The sequence below is a fragment of the Cryptomeria japonica genome, chromosome 1 (genome assembly GCF_030272615.1).
Source record: "Cryptomeria japonica chromosome 1, Sugi_1.0, whole genome shotgun sequence".
In the NCBI taxonomy this organism is placed as follows: domain Eukaryota; kingdom Viridiplantae; phylum Streptophyta; class Pinopsida; order Cupressales; family Cupressaceae; genus Cryptomeria; species Cryptomeria japonica.
In genome coordinates this window covers 301,212,791-301,231,799 of record NC_081405.1, presented here as the reverse complement: position 1 = coordinate 301,231,799, position 19,009 = coordinate 301,212,791, and the positions used below count along the sequence as shown (strand labels likewise).

At 35.7% G+C, this 19,009-nt stretch overlaps 1 protein-coding gene across 1 annotated transcript; it reads left to right on the top strand.

Annotated features, from left to right (window-relative positions):
- The first annotated feature begins 1,407 nt into the window (after positions 1-1,407).
- Positions 1,408-3,041, top strand: LOC131073188 (BURP domain-containing protein 16). Its single transcript, XM_059209797.1, has 3 exons — positions 1,408-1,555; positions 1,900-1,991; positions 2,118-3,041. The coding sequence occupies exons 1-3, from the start codon at positions 1,408-1,410 to the stop codon at positions 3,039-3,041; spliced, it is 1,164 nt and encodes a 387-aa protein (XP_059065780.1).
- The last annotated feature ends 15,968 nt before the right edge of the window (positions 3,042-19,009 follow it).

Sequence of the window (19,009 nt, the reverse complement as noted above, 5' to 3'; positions counted from 1 at the left end):
AGCATCATATATTTAATATTGGCCACTTGAAGTTCGTGACGTAGCCACATTTGACCATGTGGCAAGTCTACAGATAGAGGTGTCCAGCCACCAAAAGAGATGTAGGATAGCAGCCACATGGAAGCTCTTCTTCTGAAGGCTTGAAGTGGAATGAAGCCAAAACAGAGTATCCAGTAACCATATGAATATTTTTTATTTTGCTTAGCACAGTAAATGGGGAATAGCCAAAATTGCAGGAGTAGAACGAAGTATTTTCGGAGCTGTAGGATACGTCAGCACTCAAAGTGGCATTCTTTTGTGTTTTTATGTGTTTCTTTATGGGCTAGCGTACCCAGAAACCTAGCTAGTGGCAAGAGGATTCAAGAGGTGAGATCCTTTTTACCTTAAATTTTTTTCTCTACGGCTTTCTGCAGGCTATTTTCTTTTCAGCATAGAGCAAAGTGAAAGCAAATGCATTTTTAGGGACACATCTAAATCAATTTTTGTTTACCCTAAAAAAATTAAATTTCATACACAAATTTCTGAGTATTAAGAACATGAAATTGTACTCACCAAGCTTTCTGACTAATGCTCTATTCTCTGTCTTCGAGGAAGATGATACAACACAACAAAGTGTTCAAACAGATGCTATTTTCATTCAAAGTATAAGGCATCACAGTCCAGCACATATGAAAAAGACGGTATCTGATTTCAAACCCTCAACTTTATAGTTTTCTATAGATCATTCAGTCTATTATTTTTAATTAAGTTTAACTATTTCTAGTTTTTTTAATTAGGCAAAGCGATAGGGGAAAACTGAGTAACTTACTTTCACAGCATTTTCCTCGGTCCTGTTCCTACACTTCCAGCAAATGAAGTGTGTCTGGTTCAGAAATCAACCACAATACCAACCACAAATCGAGAATGTTGAGAAGCAATGTTCAGAAGCTAATAACTTCTTCTCGCTCAAGTCGGCAAAAGTATACATACCATCTGCTAAATTTGAATTTTAAAATATGTTAGAGTTAGCAAGGGCTATGGATTTGTGCAATTTTTTTATGTATGGCATGGGCTATGTGGGTATTGGACAGTGAACAAAATGATAGAGAATTATTCATCAGAAAAGGAAAAGACCAGAAGATCATACCTGATAGCAAACCGTTAAAGGAAAAATACAGACCCTAACAGATTCCCTCATCTTGAAGCAAACAATATCCGGAGACAGGAATTCCGAACGTTTCGAGAAGTTTCATAGTTTCTAGAAGTGTCTAAGATTTATTTTTTATAAATAAAATTAACGGCAGTGTCCAATGAAAATTAAGATAAATAATTTTATACTAATTATTAAATTTGTTTAAAATCAAAACATTTGAAAAAAAATGAAAAGGTCAAAAATACTTTATTCTCATTGCACAGCTCAAAATAAGAATGGCATCTAACGAATGCGTTAGTATCCTGCCGGCACGGCAGGAACTAATAAAAGTTTATAATACCACAATTCAGGTTATCGTAGAAGAGCTCATGCTCAAAAAATATTCTTCGTATCCTCGGAAGATAAAACGACAATTTGTAACGCGTATTCCTCATGTCGATTTTTCAGTCAAAGTCTTCTTGCGTGTGAAAAGAAAAGAATTAGTCTAGGACAAAATAAAACTAAGGCATTTTGCCGTGTTAGACCAATGTAGCTAGTGAGCTGCTGATAATGATAACAAATAAGTGGTAAAAAATAACATGTTTTCACGCGTCTTTCTACAAGCCCTGAAGCTCAATGGGCCAACCATGAATTTAAAAAACCTTTGGTTTTGTCCTTGGTCGGATCACAATTTAAATATTACATTTATGAAAAATAAAGTTAAAATAATTTACGTTATTAGATTATTCGTAATTTGATATTGTTCGAGAAACCTTTCCTATAAATAGAGAAGAAATTAGCCAACATTACAATTGACAAGGCAGTGAAGGCAATGGCTTCAAAAAGCACATTTCTGCTACTTGTGCTGGTTGGAGTTAGCGTGAGTTGTTTTAGCTTTCTGTTTTCTAATTTTCAGTTGTTTAGTTTGTTTAATTTTAAGTTAATTTGTTTTAGTTGTTGAGCATACAAAAAAGACTAATTCCATGGGCATGGCTTATTATTTCAGGCAATTAATTTGGTTGGTGGCGTTAGCAGCAACGTTGCTGAGTTAGAGCGTCAGCGGTGGCGAGAGAAGCTTCCAGAAGTCGCTATGCCCGAAACCCTGGTGGCTCGTCTCTCCCCTCTTTCTCTAACACAGCTGCAGTATTTCGCGGCGGGGCTAAAGAAGATGGACGCTACTTCTTTCGATGCCCACCAATTCTGCCGCTCAGCCGGTTTGATATGCCGTGAAGACGTGATTTTTCGCCTTGAAAGCGGCTCACTTTTTCTGCGCCACCCTGATGAGGTCGAGGAGAACGTGTTCGTCGACAAGGACGAACTGCGGGAGTCGGGGCAAATGATTTTGCCGGATCTAAGCCCTTCCAAATATTCCATTTCATTTTTGCCCACCGAGTTGGCAGAGATGATGCCGCCATTCTCTTCTGCAAATGTTTCTCAACTTGTGAATTTGTTGAACATCCCGAGCGAGTCGAATATGTCCCGCAGCATGTTGGAGACATTGAAGATATGCGAGGGAAGTGGGGTAGAGGGAGAAGTGAAGAGGTGCAGTTCGTCTGTTGAGGACATGGTGGAATTCGTTGTGTCTGTTTTGGGATCGGACATCGACCTGTTTACTGATCCATCTGTTCTAGGATCCGGTCAGCGGGTCACCATTACCAAAGCGAGTAAGAGGGAGGATATCGTGGGAGGTAAACCGCCCGTAGCGTGTCATAACTTTATGTTTCCTTACGGGGTGAGTTATTGTCATTCTATCAAGGGAAGTGAGGTATTTGATCTCCAGTTGGAGGTTGTGCAGAATGGCGAAAAGGTTAGGAGGAACGCTACAGCAGTATGCCATTATTTGTCTGATGGAGCGGGAGGAAATCAGGCTGCTTGTCATCTCGTTTACGGGGAGATGTTACTCTGGACGCCTAAGCCTACGCATGATTAGTTTGTCATTACTTCGCATGTATAATGTGGGTGGTTTTTACTACTATATGAATATGTAGTGTTTTCGCTTTTTCACCAACTAGAGATTTAACATTTATCTTCAAAATGAGAAGTGTTCCATGAGCAATGGGACAAAAACCTTGTTTGAAGGTTGTGAAACTATCTTATATCAATATATCTATGAATAAATATAAATAATAAGTAACGAGTTTTCTTCATTATTTATATTTATTCATAGATATAAATAATCATGGTTTTCTTCATGCAAAAGTTCATTTATAGTTTTAATGATGTTATTTATTAGCAATTTTTTTCATTTGATCTAATTTTAAAAGAATTGATAAGATCTGGTATTTGTGAAGTAAAACTCTAGATCAAACCAAACTAAAACTCTAGATCAAACCAAAGTGATAGATTTGCTAATATCATAGTTATTTTTGGTGAGTTATGATATAGATTCAACTAAAGCTACTAAGAAAAACATTTAAATTACAAAGGGAGAAATGTTATTAAACTTTTTTCCCAAACTAAAAATAAAGTAATGAAAATTTTAAAAGAGAGGAAAATAAAGGATAATATGATCTTCTAGTTAAAATAGAGATTAATGAATAATATTGATGAAAAATATTTTAAAAGAGATGAATAATTATATTAAATAAAAAATTAATTAAATAAAGTCTTTTTGAAAGGGTGCGATGGTGTAAAAACCAACCATAACATATCATTCATTAAAGAAGAAGGTGGCTTGGTGGGATATGATCATTGGGGAGAGGCACATTTGAGTGTTCAACTCAGGTTACAAGGTACACCTAAGATTTTACTAGCCAAGGTTTAATGTGAATAGGAATGGTGTGAGTAGGCACACCTTTTTGTGCATGTAGACACATAATGTTGTTTTACACAAGTCTTGCAAAGCATGCCATAATGAAATCCAATACCAGTAAAATATTTCTAGGGTGAGAGTGACGTTTACAAGAGTTGCGATTTAGATAAGTATTGTAAACTACTGATGATAAAATATATTGGAAATATTATGTGCATATGGTTTTGATTTTAATGTAATTTAATTATATGGATGTGCTATTCAATTTACTATATTAATTATTTACTTTAGAATTCGTACTTAATTATCACATGTTACATTTTACATTGGTTATTCATATTTATTTTAATAATATTACATCTTGTAAATTATCTTAATTTTAATATTTAGTACATTGAATCCATTGCTAATACTTGCATGAATTAGGGACACAAGTGACATGAGACTTTTGGGGGAAAAAAATGTTAAATAAAGAGGATACACATGATACAATTTATAAAATATAAATAATGGTATCAAACCACTATCTCACAACTCCAATATATGCAATAATAGAGGCTTGAAATAAAATAATTCTACTAGAACTAGGATATCATGTAAAAATCACAAGTCCACCTTAGAATTATCTTTCAATAATTTTAAATGCATTTGTGATTTCACATTGACATTGCATTGGTTCAATCAATGAGTCCACAAATAGAAAATGGTGGCTTGGTGGGATATGGGTATTAGGAAAATGGTGTCTCAAACTTGCACTAATAAAAGGTTACTATTGATAAATTAGCATGAGGGGTTGCAAGGTGGATACCCTCTGATAGGGTCCAAGGGGCCAGCCCCCACTGTGGAATTTGTTAATCGTGCATATCGATAGGGTTTGGGGGGTAGAACCCTTGAAATTCACATTTTCTGTATAATTTATCATTATAAATCTTGTTTGTTCATCATTAGGTCAAAAATCTAATGATGGACATATCGTGTGCTTTGCATGCCCTAGAAGGAAACATTATTTTATGAGGACATTGTATTTGTGATGTATTCTAAGAATCTAATAGCTATTGATTTTCTTATAGATCTTCATTTGTGATACACCTATGAGAAGCTTACTAGACAAGTATATTATAATCTATTTTTTTGTAAAGTAGGAAAAAATGAAATGATGCTCTAGGGTTTCCACCAAACGAATGAAGACCACTAGAGATTTTTTCACTTGGGGACTTTACATTCAAAAGAGGATGGGTAATTCACTAGATCTATTCATGAATCAGATCAAGAATAAATTCTAAATGAATTTGGATTGAAGGGGGTTTCTTCTTTTGTGAGTTGAAGTGCAGAAATTAGGTAAAATACTAAAAAACTGGAGGTAAAAACATGAGAACAGTGAGCTATGGATATGGGATTTTTGCACACACCTGGAATGAAGAAATGTAAGTCAAATTAGACCTACTCCCCGAAACTACTAAAAAAAAATTCAGGACCATGGTACATTGGAAAACAGTCCACTAAACTCTTTGCACACCAAACGGAGATGATTTGTCCCTATGAATGAAGCTTAATATGAAGAGTACAACTCTGTACTTGTTTCCTAAAAATAGAAGGAAAGGGAAATGTGCTGGGAATAGGTGTTTTCTTAGGTCAAACGCCAGTTTTAGAATTAACCATGAAATTGAAATAAATTTAATTGAAACGACTAAAAGGAAGGGACCTCCTTTTGAGGGAGATGCTAAATTATGACTGAAAATTGAATTATGATACCTCCTTTTGAAGTTTTTCTTGCCTCCACGTGGAATTTGTTGGCATATGCACTCCAATGAGACATTGTAGGTGATTGGAGGTTTTGTCATTGATGGCAACCTTACAATCCTATGACACCGACACTAGCAAGATTAGACTCTACACTGACACTTAGACCACCAGCACCGGCAGTGAAAAGAAGCATATCGACACAGAGGCCGACAGGATTTTTGTTATAATATATTTTGTTTATTATTGTAAAATCTTTATAAGCCAACTTGGCAACATTGTAAAATGACTCATATATATAAGAGATCATTGTAGGACATTTGTGGAGATATGGTAGAATGTAATTAGGCAAAATAAGGCAGACCTATTATGCAAATTATAGGTTAAGGATTTATGTAAGAAGCAGAGCAGAAACCGGTACTGGATCTGGCATTATAGATGCTATTTTGAAGTAGTACAAGACACTGGATTTATATAATCCATTTTGTAAGTCAGTGAGACTTCCTTTTTGTAACTGAGCAGTGAGCTCTAGGCACTTGGCCTTCCTGCATGTGCAGGCCCCTCTTGTAGCACTAATATTCTCTTATTGGCCAGTAAGTGAATATTGTGGGTCACAAATTCCACCGAGGTTTTTCCCACACCGGGTTTCCTCGTTAAAATATTGTGTTATGGTGTGTTTTTCATGTGGTTGCTTTTATCTCTATTTATTGCATTACTTCTTGCTTATCGGTACACTATTTTAATATGTTCTACATGTTTTAAGTTAAGAAATTCAACACACCAGTTAGATACTGATTCAACCCCCCCTCTCAGTATCTGTGGGAATCCTAACAATTGGCATCAGAGCCTGGTCCTCTATTTTTAGAAGCCTAACAACTTGAGGAAAATCTTGACACCGGTAGAGATAGAAAATCTGTTGAAGCAACTAGAAGCAGCTCTCTCAAACTATGATACAGAGAAATTGAAAAATATCAAACTTGAAGATGATCTAAAAGCAGCTTAGGATATCATTCAGGCACTTCAAGAAAATTTTACCATTGCAAGAAATAAGAGAAGAGAATTATGTGAAAAGATGCAAAATGAAATGATGAAAAAGAATCACTTAATGATCAGATAAGCAAGCTGAAACAAGAGAACATGACAATGAAGAATGAAATTCAAGACATGACCATGAGATTCTGTAAGGAAAATTAAGATAGAAAGAAGAATGAAGAAGAGTTGACTAGAAGACTAAGTGATGTAGCAAATGAGAACACAAGACTTAGCTATGAAAATGATTTATTAAAGACAGATCTGATGCATACTCAGAATGACTCCAATGAACTGATGAGGCAGAAAGAGATCTTACAAAGAGAACTGGTTATTGCAAATCAACACAAAGAAAAATTCAAGAAAAGCTCAGAAGAACTTGGTGAAGATTCAGAAACCTAATGGTGACACTTGTGGAATTGGCTTTGAGGCAGGAGAATGCTCCGGTATTGCAAACACACAGGATCATAGCAAACCGGTAAGACAACCTACTACTTATAAATTCAATGGAAAATGCTTTAACTGTAATAAGTACGGTCATAGAGAAAATCAACGTAGATCTAGAAATTATCAGAACATCAACACACCCATCGGTCAATGTTCAAAATGCAACAAAGTTGCTCATAACTCTGAAAATTGCAGAATGAATGTGAGATGTTATGTTTGTGGAAGATTTGGACACCTATCTAATCAATGTAGAACACAAACCGGCATAGGTTATGGGAAAGCTATTCAGAAGAATAATGTGACTTGCTATGCATGTAACAAGATTGGGCATATTGCAAAATTCTGCAGAAGTAAAGGATCACCAACAGACAACAAAAGTTCTAGTTTGAAAAGAAAAGAGAAAGTTGAAGAGGTTAAGCAAGAATTCTCGAAACAATGGATTAGAAAGTCAGACCTAAATAATGTTGGAAATACTCCTCCACTGGTAGAATCAATTAGCACTCCACCAGCAAAACAGAGTAGTACTCCACCGGTAGGAAGCTCTTCATCAAATTGAAGAAAATTTTCTTGAGGGTTTGGCAATCAAATGAGACATATGCTATCATTCCCTTAGTTAATGGTGAGAAGTTGAAAATTACTTCTATACCGGAAGACAATGTTAAGTGATTACTTAACCGACATGCATTAAATGTGGTAGATGACAAATAAACATTATAAATTTGTGATTTTGGCTCCATTTCACTTCACCAAGAATTCAAAAGTTCGAAGAGCGCGAAATTTCTAGAGCTAAGACATTTCAAGCAAAGAGGCAAAGCACTTTAGCAATCAATCCTTCCTAAGGCAAAAAAAGGTATTTATAATCATGGCATCCTCCTCTGCACCTAAATTCATAGCAAACCCTACTGTAGTCGAGGTAATCAAACGCCTTAGGCCCGTATTTTAGCTAGTTCTCGAGATAGCTAAGAAGGATGACAATATTGGTGCATTCTCCCAAATCCCAAAAGGAGTTGTTTTTGCAGAAGATCCTAGAATGTACATCCATTGCAATATAGAGGAATTAGGAGATGAAGAAATCAAAAACATTTACAAAACTGTTATATGTGATAACTCCGAAAATGTAAAACCTAAACACAAAGTTGTTGAAACCCTAGGATTCACTGAAATCCTTTGCATTCCAAACTTTCCCAAGGAAGTGATTAGGATAGTTTTGAGCAGGGTACATGGTGCATTCTTTTGGCTAGATTCAATTCACAAAATTACCAAGGAAGCTGTGAAAGTTGTAACAGGGTTACTTTCCACTGATAACAGACCAGACAAGACAAAGAAGGTCTCAAATGACCTAGTAACAAAATTAATAGGTGCAACATCTGACAAAAGGTCCTTGAGGGTTAATGATGTAACTGACATAAATATGAGATTCATTAGCATGATTCTAGGTTACAAAGCAACTCATGCAAATAGACTTAACTCAGTTTCCATTTTATGCATAAAGAGTGCTTATGACATGGTTAAGGACAATGTGAAAATTGATGTATGTGAATGGCTAAAGGATGAATTGATTGATAATTTAGGGAAAATCAAGAAGGATAAGAAATGAACTTTTAGATTTGGTAATTTACTTGTATGCTTAATGCTACACATAACCAAACAGGTGCCTGGTATAGGCAACAAGAACCTTGGATTTGACATACTGGTAGGGAAACAATTATCAGACTTATTCAACAACATGGGTGAAAGCAAAGAAAAGAATATCAATGAGTATTTTAAAGCACTAAAGGCTAGAATGAACAAAAGAGTCAGACTATCACAGAAAATTGTTAACAAATACAAGGATGATATATGCTTTGTGATTAAGAAGGATGAGATTTGGATGGAGGCAGTTATCCCAAGAACAATTTGGGTTACTGAGATGGGTTATGAGACCGATGATCACATCATTGAAACTTATGCTAAAGTCCTTCTGGAAGCACCCAAGGAACCCAAGGAAGATGTATTTGGTAATGCTGAGACCATTGAAAGCCAAATTCAATCTAAGAAGAGAGTGAAGAAAGTTGAAGCAACTATGAGAAGAGGTTCAAGACAGGCTAAGGCTATCAAAGAAGATGTATTGAAACAAACTAGTATCACTGAGGATGTGTTAGTAACATTACAGCCTGAAACTTACCTATCACCGGTAGCAACTTCTTCAGAGAATGACATGCTAGCAACATTCAAAAGAGTTGTAAGGAAAAGGGATCCTTCACCGGCATCCACACCCTCGCTTAGAAGAACTAGACAAAAACAACAGGCAGTGAGGTCTCCAGTCAAAAAGACAACCCCAAAGAAAAAGCTAGCACCCAAGAAGAAAAGGACTCAACAAAACATTGCTCCAATTGACAAATTGCTAAATGAAATCACAGAGGAAGGAAAACTCAAGAACATAGAAAAGTTATATAATACATTATCAGCAGATGAGAAAGAGCAAGTTGAAAACAGTGTCATTTTACACCTTTATATCTATAAGAAGTTCTTAATGGAAGTGGTAGATGAACTACTAGATGAACTGTTCAAAAGACTAGAAGCAAGAAGACAAGCTGTTATAAAGCTTGATAAGAAAATTAAAGTTGAAAAACTACTTGTTGTTTACCTATTAAACTCACCAAAGGAGATAGATGACTTAATTGCAGAGGCCAACCGGTCAGTATTCTCTACTGCACACCGACATATTGCACTAATGGTTGGAAGAGTAAATGAGGTAACAAAGGAAACAGAAAATGTATGGGATATATTCCTTGTTGAGAAGGAAAAATAGGAAGAGTATAGAAATCCTAAACCAATAAAAGTATATTAGAAAGACAAGGACAAGGGAAAAGGAAAGGTTGGTGGACCTCCTAGCATCAAAGTAAAAGATAACTTACTCCCATTGCCTCTGATTACTCCACTGGTAACAACAACTGAAGATCAATCGGCAGATGAGAGTATGGATATAGAGGATACAAATCCTAATCCTAAGGTTTTATACACAGTTGATGTTGATACTCAAACAATCAACATTATGATAGACCAGGACACAACCGGTAAGATAGATATGGCTAGTGAGCCACCGACAACTGTTAACATTGATAACACTGAAGGAAAAGTGGAAGATGATAGCACAGGGTAAGAGGAAGAGACTCAGATAGAGACTGAAACAGATCAACAGACAGAGAGACAAGAAGACCAATAGGCTTCGGAACAGGAACAAGTTCATACGAAAACAGAGCCACGACAACAAGAGAGGAACAAAAACCCTTGCTTAAAGAAATGGAAACACAGACTGACCTACTAGAGGTCACTACAAGCATGGTTACTTCCTCCACCAGTGGAATTCAGAATGTTGTTTCCTCCTTAGCAGGTTACAAATCAACAAATGTAACTGAAGTTCTTTTGGACTCCATTAAAAGAATAACAAATTGTAGTTCATAGGCATATAGAGCTATAGATGACACAATCCCAATTTTGAAGATGATAGCTCCAAACTGCAATGTAGATAATAAGGATTCTTTAAGCCAACTTAACACTTTGTCTAAGTACATCACTGAGAACACAGTGAGAGTTGAGCAAATAAAGGAAGAGGCATTCAAAGATAGGTTAGAAATTGATAAACAAAGATTCTTTGAGGATCAAATAAAGAAGTGTACTCGGGAATTTGACACATTTCTATTGGAACTATGCAACTCATTGAAGGAATTTAAAACTTTGTATAGAGACATTTGCAAGACAAACTTTCTAACAGTTGACATAGATAAGAAAATGAGCAAGGTACAGGATGAAATCAATAAACTTGCTGACAATTTTGTTAACTCACCTGATACATTATCAGTTTTTGAACAAAAGATAACAGGTTTTGAGGAAGAATTACTTAAGTTAGAAAGAGAAAAGGACAAAATAATAATCAAGGCTAAAAATCTGAGACTAAGACTAAGTCCAAGACTAGACTATCTAGCATCCTTGCAGAAGGAAATATCTGAGGCATTAGTACAAGGACAGAAAACACTGACAAAGCATATGCAACACCTCACCGGTATAGTTCAAAGAATAGAGGCAACAATAAAAGACAGTAAGAAGTTTATGGAAAGCATAAATTTGATTTTGGCAGATCTTTTTCAAATTGTAACCACCCAGTTACAAGGTTGAGACATAAAACTACAACTCTATTGACACCTTGACAACCTTTGTCATTGATGCCAAAGGGGGAGTAGTAGTATGAGGAAATAACCAGCAAAAGACTTATTTGCTCAGCCCTGGGGAACTCATATATTTTTGATACACATTTTTGGAAATAATTTTTTGGATTACAAGTTTTGGATACACTTTTTGAAATTTTCTCATGAGTGTTGCCATCAATGCCAAAGGGGGAGATTGTTGGCATATCCACACTCCAATGAGACATTGTAGGTGATTGAAGGTTTTGTCATTGATGGAAACCTTATAATCCTATGACACTGGCAAGGCATTACACCAGCACTAGCAAGATCAGACTCTACATCGGCACTCAGACCACCGGCACCGGCAGTGAAAGGAAGCATACCGACATAGAGGCCGACAGGATTTTTGTTATAATATATTTTGTTTATTATTGTAAACTCTTTATAAGCCAACTTGGCAACATTGTAAAATGACTCAAATATATAAGAGATCATTGTAGGACATTTGTGGAGATATGGTAGAATGTAATTAGGCAAAATAAGGTAGACCTATTATGCAAATTATAGGTTAAGGATTTATGTAAGAAGCAGAGCAGAAACTGATACTGGATTTGGCATTATAGATGCTATTTTGAAGCAGTATAAGACAATGGATTTATATAATCCATTTTGTAAGTCAGTGAGACTTCCTTTTTGTAATTGAGCAGTGAGCTCTAGGCACTTGGCCTTCCTGCATGTGCAAGCCCCTCTTGTAGCACTAATATTCTCTTATTGGCCAGTAAGTGAATATTGTGGGTCACAAATCCCACCGAGGTTTTTCCCACATCGGGTTTCTTCGTTAAAATATTGTGTTATGGTGTGTTTTTCATGTGGTTGCTTTTATCTCTATTTACTGTATTACTTCTTGCTTATCGGTACACTGTTTTAATATGTTCTACATGTTTTAAGTTAAGAAATTCAACATACCGGTTAGATAGTGATTCACCCCCCCCTCTCAGTATCTATGGGAATCCTAACATAATTAGGGTTTATGAAGTCTTCAATAAAATAGGATGAATAATGTCTCCTTCAATGCTCAAAACTTGACTTTACTGCTACTCCTAAGCTGAAAGAAGATTGATCGCTGCTCAATTGCTCTTGAATTCTTGATCTCAAATGTGCTCTTGATGATAGTCGGATGTTCAAATGAGAGGGGTAATCCTCTTTATATACTTGCCCGTTGATGAAATTAGCTAATTTTTTGACATGAGTCAACATAGAGAGGAAATCCCGCTCAACTATGAAATAGGACCAAGGTGTCAAAATTGGGCCCAATCTAGGGAGGACCATGGTGTGGCACCATGGTCCTACCCTATTTTGAGCCAGGCATAAGGTGCTAGATGGGGTGCATTTTGAGTTTAGATGCCATTTGTGATGTTCAAGAGCATAATTAGGTGTTCAATTAGGACAAGGTGTGCAAACCCAAATGCGATCGAAATTGCAAAGGGTACAATTTTAGGATGCTAGATTTAGCCTGCACTTTAGTGGGAGTATGCAGTCTATCATACTCTCGGTAAAGTACAAAGGGTTTACTTTTATTTTTTATTATCTTACACCAACATTTTAGCATGTGGAGGCTAGTCGAGGGTTAAGTGATCGTGTGCGGGGGCCTCCCTTTGAAATTTTTAAAAACAAAAACCATGAGGACACCTAATACTTAGGCATATAATAAAAAATTAGAGCGACAACCTCAAGCAGTGACTCCTAGCGCACGAGGCCAGTGAATGAATGACAAAGGACCCTATTGATGATGACTTAAAACTAGGCCACAGGTGATAACAAGTCAATTGCAGAACATAACATTGCTCGAGAGAACAAAGGAAAACCTTAACAACTCTAAAACCCTTTTCAAAAAATCTTAAACCCTAAGTTCCAACACACTATAAGGGGACAAATATGACCAATTTTAAACCTTCCAATAGACATCAATGCCAAAGAAAGAAAACCAAACTCTCCCCCTTTGACAAACAAATTATGAATCTCAAGAATCTCTACCACAGACTACTCCACCAGAGGAGTAGCACCAACTCATCAATCCAGACAAAAAGGATAAGACTGTGAAGTCCATCGGATCAATGCAACTCAATGCATCTAGTTTTCATCAGGAGGAGTGGATACCCCTAACTTGTTTCTCAAATAGACAAATGTATCTATAGGAAAAGGCTTAGTGAAAATATCAACAATTTGTTCTTTTGTAGATACATATTCCAACTTTACTTTCCCTTCATTGACTTGTTCTCTCAAGTAATGATATTTGATTGATACATGTTTAGTCTTTGAATGTTGCACCGGATTTTTTGACATGTTAGTAGAAGTGGAATTATCACAGTATAAGATAGTAGGCTCATCATAGATAACTCTGATATCCTTCAACATTTTCTTCATCCACACTACCTGAGTGCAGTTACTAGCAACAACAATGTACTCAACTTCAATAGTAGAAAAAGACAACGAATCTTATTTCTTACTAGCCCATGAAACCAATTTCTTATCCAAAAAGAATGCTCCACCGATAATTCTCTTCCAGTCATCAACATCACTAGCCCAATCAGCATCAATATAAGCACATAACATGAAATCATCATTCCTCGGATACCTCAAACCATAATCCACAGTCCCCTTCAAGTATCTGAATATCCTCTTTACAACAGTGACATGACTCTCTTTTGGATCATCTTGATATCTAGAAACCATGCACATAACATGCATAATATTTGGCCTAGTCTAAGTAAGGTATAGTAGTCCACCAACCATAGATCTGTACAAGCTCTTATTAGCTTTAGGAGATTCATCATTTTTGGATAATTTGCAACTAGTCACCATAGGAGTTCCAACCAGTTTGTAGTAATCTGATCCAAACTTCGTCAATAATTCCTTCACATATTTAGTTTGAGATATAAAGATACCTTTTCCCGTTTGTGAAATCTACAAACCTACGAGAAATTTCATCTCACCTATCATAGACATCTCAAATTATTTCTGTATATCACCGACAAACTTCATGCTCAAATCATCATCTCCTCCAAAGATAATATCATCAAAAAGGAATTCAAGAATCAAGATGTTATCATTCTCAATCTTAAAGTATAGATAACTATCAACAGTCCCTTTATTAAATCCCAATTTCAATAAATACTTATCCAATCTAGCATACTAGGCTCTAGGGGCTTGTTTCAATCCATAAAGAGCTTTTTTCAGTTTACATACCATGTCTCCATCATCTGATAAAAAAATACATTAGGTTGTTCAATGTAGACTTCTTCCACAAGATCACCATTCAAAAAGGCAGTTTTGACATTCATCTGATATACCTTGAAATATTTATAGGCAACATATGCAAGCAACAATCTAACAACTTCAAGTCTGGCCACGGGAGAAAAATTCTCCACATAATCAATTCCTTTTTTCTATGAATGTCCTTTGCATACCAATCTTGCTTTATTTTGAACAACTTCACCGACTTCATTCAATTTATTCCTGAAAACCTATTTAGTCCCTATAGCATTCTTATCCTTAGGTCTAGGAACAAGCTCCCATGTGTTGTTATTTTCAATCTAATTTAATTCTTCTTCCATAGCTCTCATCTAATTTTCATCTTTAAAAGATTCTGCAACATCTTTAGGTTCAACTTTAGAAATCAAACATACTTCTTCAACAACTAATCTTCTTCTAGTCATCACACCTTTATTTTTATCTCCAATAATCTAATTTTTCGAATGATTCAATCTTACATACCCTAGAATCTTCTGATTGTTTTAATTTTTAGGTTCCTACACTTCTCCATCGACAACAACAACATCCAGATTAACAGTCTCTACCAGACCAGTCTGCTTCAATTCTTCAGTCTGAATAGGATTCAAAACAATGTGTTGACCATCATCATATCCACAAGCTCTGATCTCTTTTCCAAGGTTCTCATCAACCTTCATTTTTGCACTTTCCACTATCTCTCTTAGTCTCTTATTGTAGCACCAGTAGGTTTTTCTCTTTGTTGAATATCCCAAGAAAATTCCTTCATCACTTCTTGCATCAAACTTTCTTATGTCATCATCTCTTTTGATATAACATTTACTACCAAATATTCTAAAATATCTCATAGTAGGAACATGACCAAACCATAGCTCATAGGGGGTCTTACCAGTATCACCTTTAATATGAACTCTATTGAATGTGTAAACAGTAGTGCTAATAGCTTCTTTCCAATAGATCTTCAGAACATTCCCTTCAATCAACATAGTCCTTTAAGCATCCAAAATAGGTTTGTTCTTCCTTTCAACAACTCCATTCTGCTGAGGGGTTCTAGAAGCAGATAATTGTCTTTTAATCCCATGCTTCTCATAGAATGACTCAAACTCACCAAAACAGAATTCACCTCCCCTATGAGATCTCAAACATTTCACCTTTAGTCCCGACTTAGTCTCAACCTTTGCTTTGAATATCTTGAATTTGTCCAATACTTATGATTTCTCCTTCAAAAAGACAACCCACATCATCCTATTATAATCATTAATTAGCAACATAAAATATCTATTACCCTATACACTTCTAACATTTCTAGGTCCACATAGGTCAATATGCACAAGATCTAGAAATCCATCAGATATATACTATTTCCTTTTAAAAGAAATTCTTGTTTGCTTACCCAACTAACATTCCTTATAGACTGGATTAGTAGGCTTAACAATCTTAGGCAGATCCCTAACAACTTGAGTATAACTAATCTTGATCATTGAATCAAAATTTACATGACACATTCTTCTATGCCACAACTAACTTTCATCAATCTGAGCAATCAAGCAACTTTTCTCACTAGCATTCAAATGAAAAACATTACCTTCAATCTTAGTCCAGATGCAATTTCTATACTAGAGGCATTTAGAATCTTGCATTTTCCATTCTTGAATTGAAAATCATAGGCTTTGTCAACCATCTATCCAACACTCAAAAGAGTATGCTTTAAACCATCAACATACAAGACATCATTAGTTTTATGCTTACCATCAAAGGATATAGAAACTCTACCATGGATCACACATGCTTCTCCCAGATCTCATGTGCGGTCTGAAGTCCCATTAGATTTGTCATCTCAGAATTAGTCAAGGTACTAAAAAATGCTCCCTTGGATCTAATATTATGTTTAGCTTCCTTGATCTCATCAACAATAATTGGTCCGTTCAGAGGAACAAAATAGGCATTCTTTGTAATCTTCCAGGAATCTTCTCCAAGACATTTCAAGTTCACTTCCATCCAATTCTTCCATATAACATAGTTACTTCCATCAAATCTCAGACTGTCCTTCTTAAAGATAACACTTCCATTTCCCATTGCCATCCCAGATCTCCTTAAGCGATTAAGCTTCTTCTAGAGGATCTAGTTTTGATACCAATTGTTAGCAACAACAAAGAAGGAAAAATGAGAGGGGGGGGGTGAATCATTTTTCACTGAATCTACAAAATTAAACACAAATATAGATTTGATAAAATGCAGCAATAATAAAGATAAGCAAATTGAAAGAACAACATATAAGACCAAGATTTTGACGTGGAAAAAACATGGTGGGAGTCTACCCACAATAAGATGATACTCTATAGTAGTATGTGTAAATGTTACAATGGGGAGTGTACATGCATTCAGACACACTACCTAGAGCTCACTGCTCAAAAGATGACCTGGAAGGCTACAACTCTCAAGGAAGTCTCACTCACTTACAACAAGATTTAGAATACAATCCGAAAGAAATGAACTGCAATAATAGCATCTCCAAATGCCTAATGACAGTTTGATTTAAGCACAAATATCTACTCTGCAACACCAATCTCTCCTCAATCACAACCTCGGAAGATGAATCCTTGTTTGCACATAAACCACTCTTTGATAATGCAGAAACAACCTCGATACCTAAATTACATGACAATACCACCTATTTATATAATTCATCAACCTTGACATCAAGGTCGACTAAACCCTCAACTTACAATTACAAAATTACATCACATGATACAAAGATTGATCACTAAACCAATATAATGATTTAGATGATGTAACATGGACCCAATTCAAATTCCCAAATGCTCAACTCCACCGAAAATCATGCCAAATTCAACCACAACACTCTACATCACCAAAAATACCACATAACACAAAGAACATCACCAAATTAGCAAAATCACCAAAAATTCGCACAAAAATAAGTGTGGATCAATCAAAGAAAATAGGAAACAATTATGAAACACTAGTAAGAATGTTAGAATCATCATAAACAACTGCACCAACACCATTTATCAAATCTTCATCTGTCAATGTCTGAAACTCAAGAACACAACCAATCATCAACTGTCACGAAGAAAAATAACTTGTGGAGCATCAAATTGTGAACCAACTAAAATTAAGATACACAAGATCATCCCAAACTATATCCCAAAACATAGCTCAAGATCTGATCACAACAGAATATACTAGTGGAAATACTGAACTCTGCAAAGCATTGTTCAACAAAACAAATAAATCATAATCCCAATGAATCAATCTGTATTCACAAAAGTAGGAATATGTTGATATCAATGACAATAACATATCCTAGAAGCAAAAATGTCCAACAGTTTCACGTGTGCAAGTGAAGGATTTGTGCTCCAGAATAAAGTAGAATACAAGAACAAAGTAGTGTAGCGGAGCAATGCGAGATCAAGAGTTTTGCACTTAACCAGAACTGTACCTTTGCATTTGTAGATGCTATTTTTCAGTTCAGACATTCCAATTATCCTTTGTAAAATATTTTGTAAGGTAGTGAGCCTTTCAGGGATGTTCCCCTTCTTTGTTTTGAGCAGTGAGCTCTATGTGGTGTGTCTGAATGTATGTGCATTCCCCATTGTAATATTTCATATACTTCTAATAGGGTATTATCATATTGTGGATAGTTTCCCACAATGGTTTTTTCCTCAACCAGGTTTCCACATTAAAATCTTGGTGTTGTTGCTGATTGATTTGTGTTTTTGCATTTTCCTTTTGGTTATTTGCATTAAGTGGTTGAAGGAACAAGTTAATAATATTAAAAATTGCAGAACACTGATTCACACCCCCCTCTTAGTGTTCCTTGATTCCAACAACTCTTCTAATGATTATCATGTATACTAGAGCTTAATTCCTACCCAGGGTTTGACTTAGGGAGGCCCCTATATAACCCAACACTTTTTTTTTTTTTTGTGTGTAGATTATAGATCCAATAGCAAAGCATTATAGCTTCATAGAGAGAAAACTAAGATACAATTTCTAGATTTCAAACAAGAAAAAATCCTTGGTCACTATCAATTTTCTCTAGTGATTGACAATTTTTCACTAAAATTTTGGGAGGATGATCTACTCAACATCCTAATCCAGAATCCACACATTAAATTTGACTCAAACACCAATTCCTTTATACATCCATATTGCAGACACAAGTTCCTTTATACATCCCATTTCTTGATCTCACTAGTACATTCGAGTCAAAATTTTGACAGCAAATCGTCATAATTTCGACACAATTTCGTCGCACTACCGACAAAAAAAGCCATCAAAAACTTTATGTCGGAAGTTTCAACTATCCTTGTGGTCATCGCAATTCCAACATCACCTCCAACCTTTCCGACAGCCACCATGCATGCTCATACCCTAAAAGAATACCGTCGCGATCTCGGCCTTCGTCGGAATTCTGACTCCAAAGGATAAAATTCTGATAGAGGAGTGTTG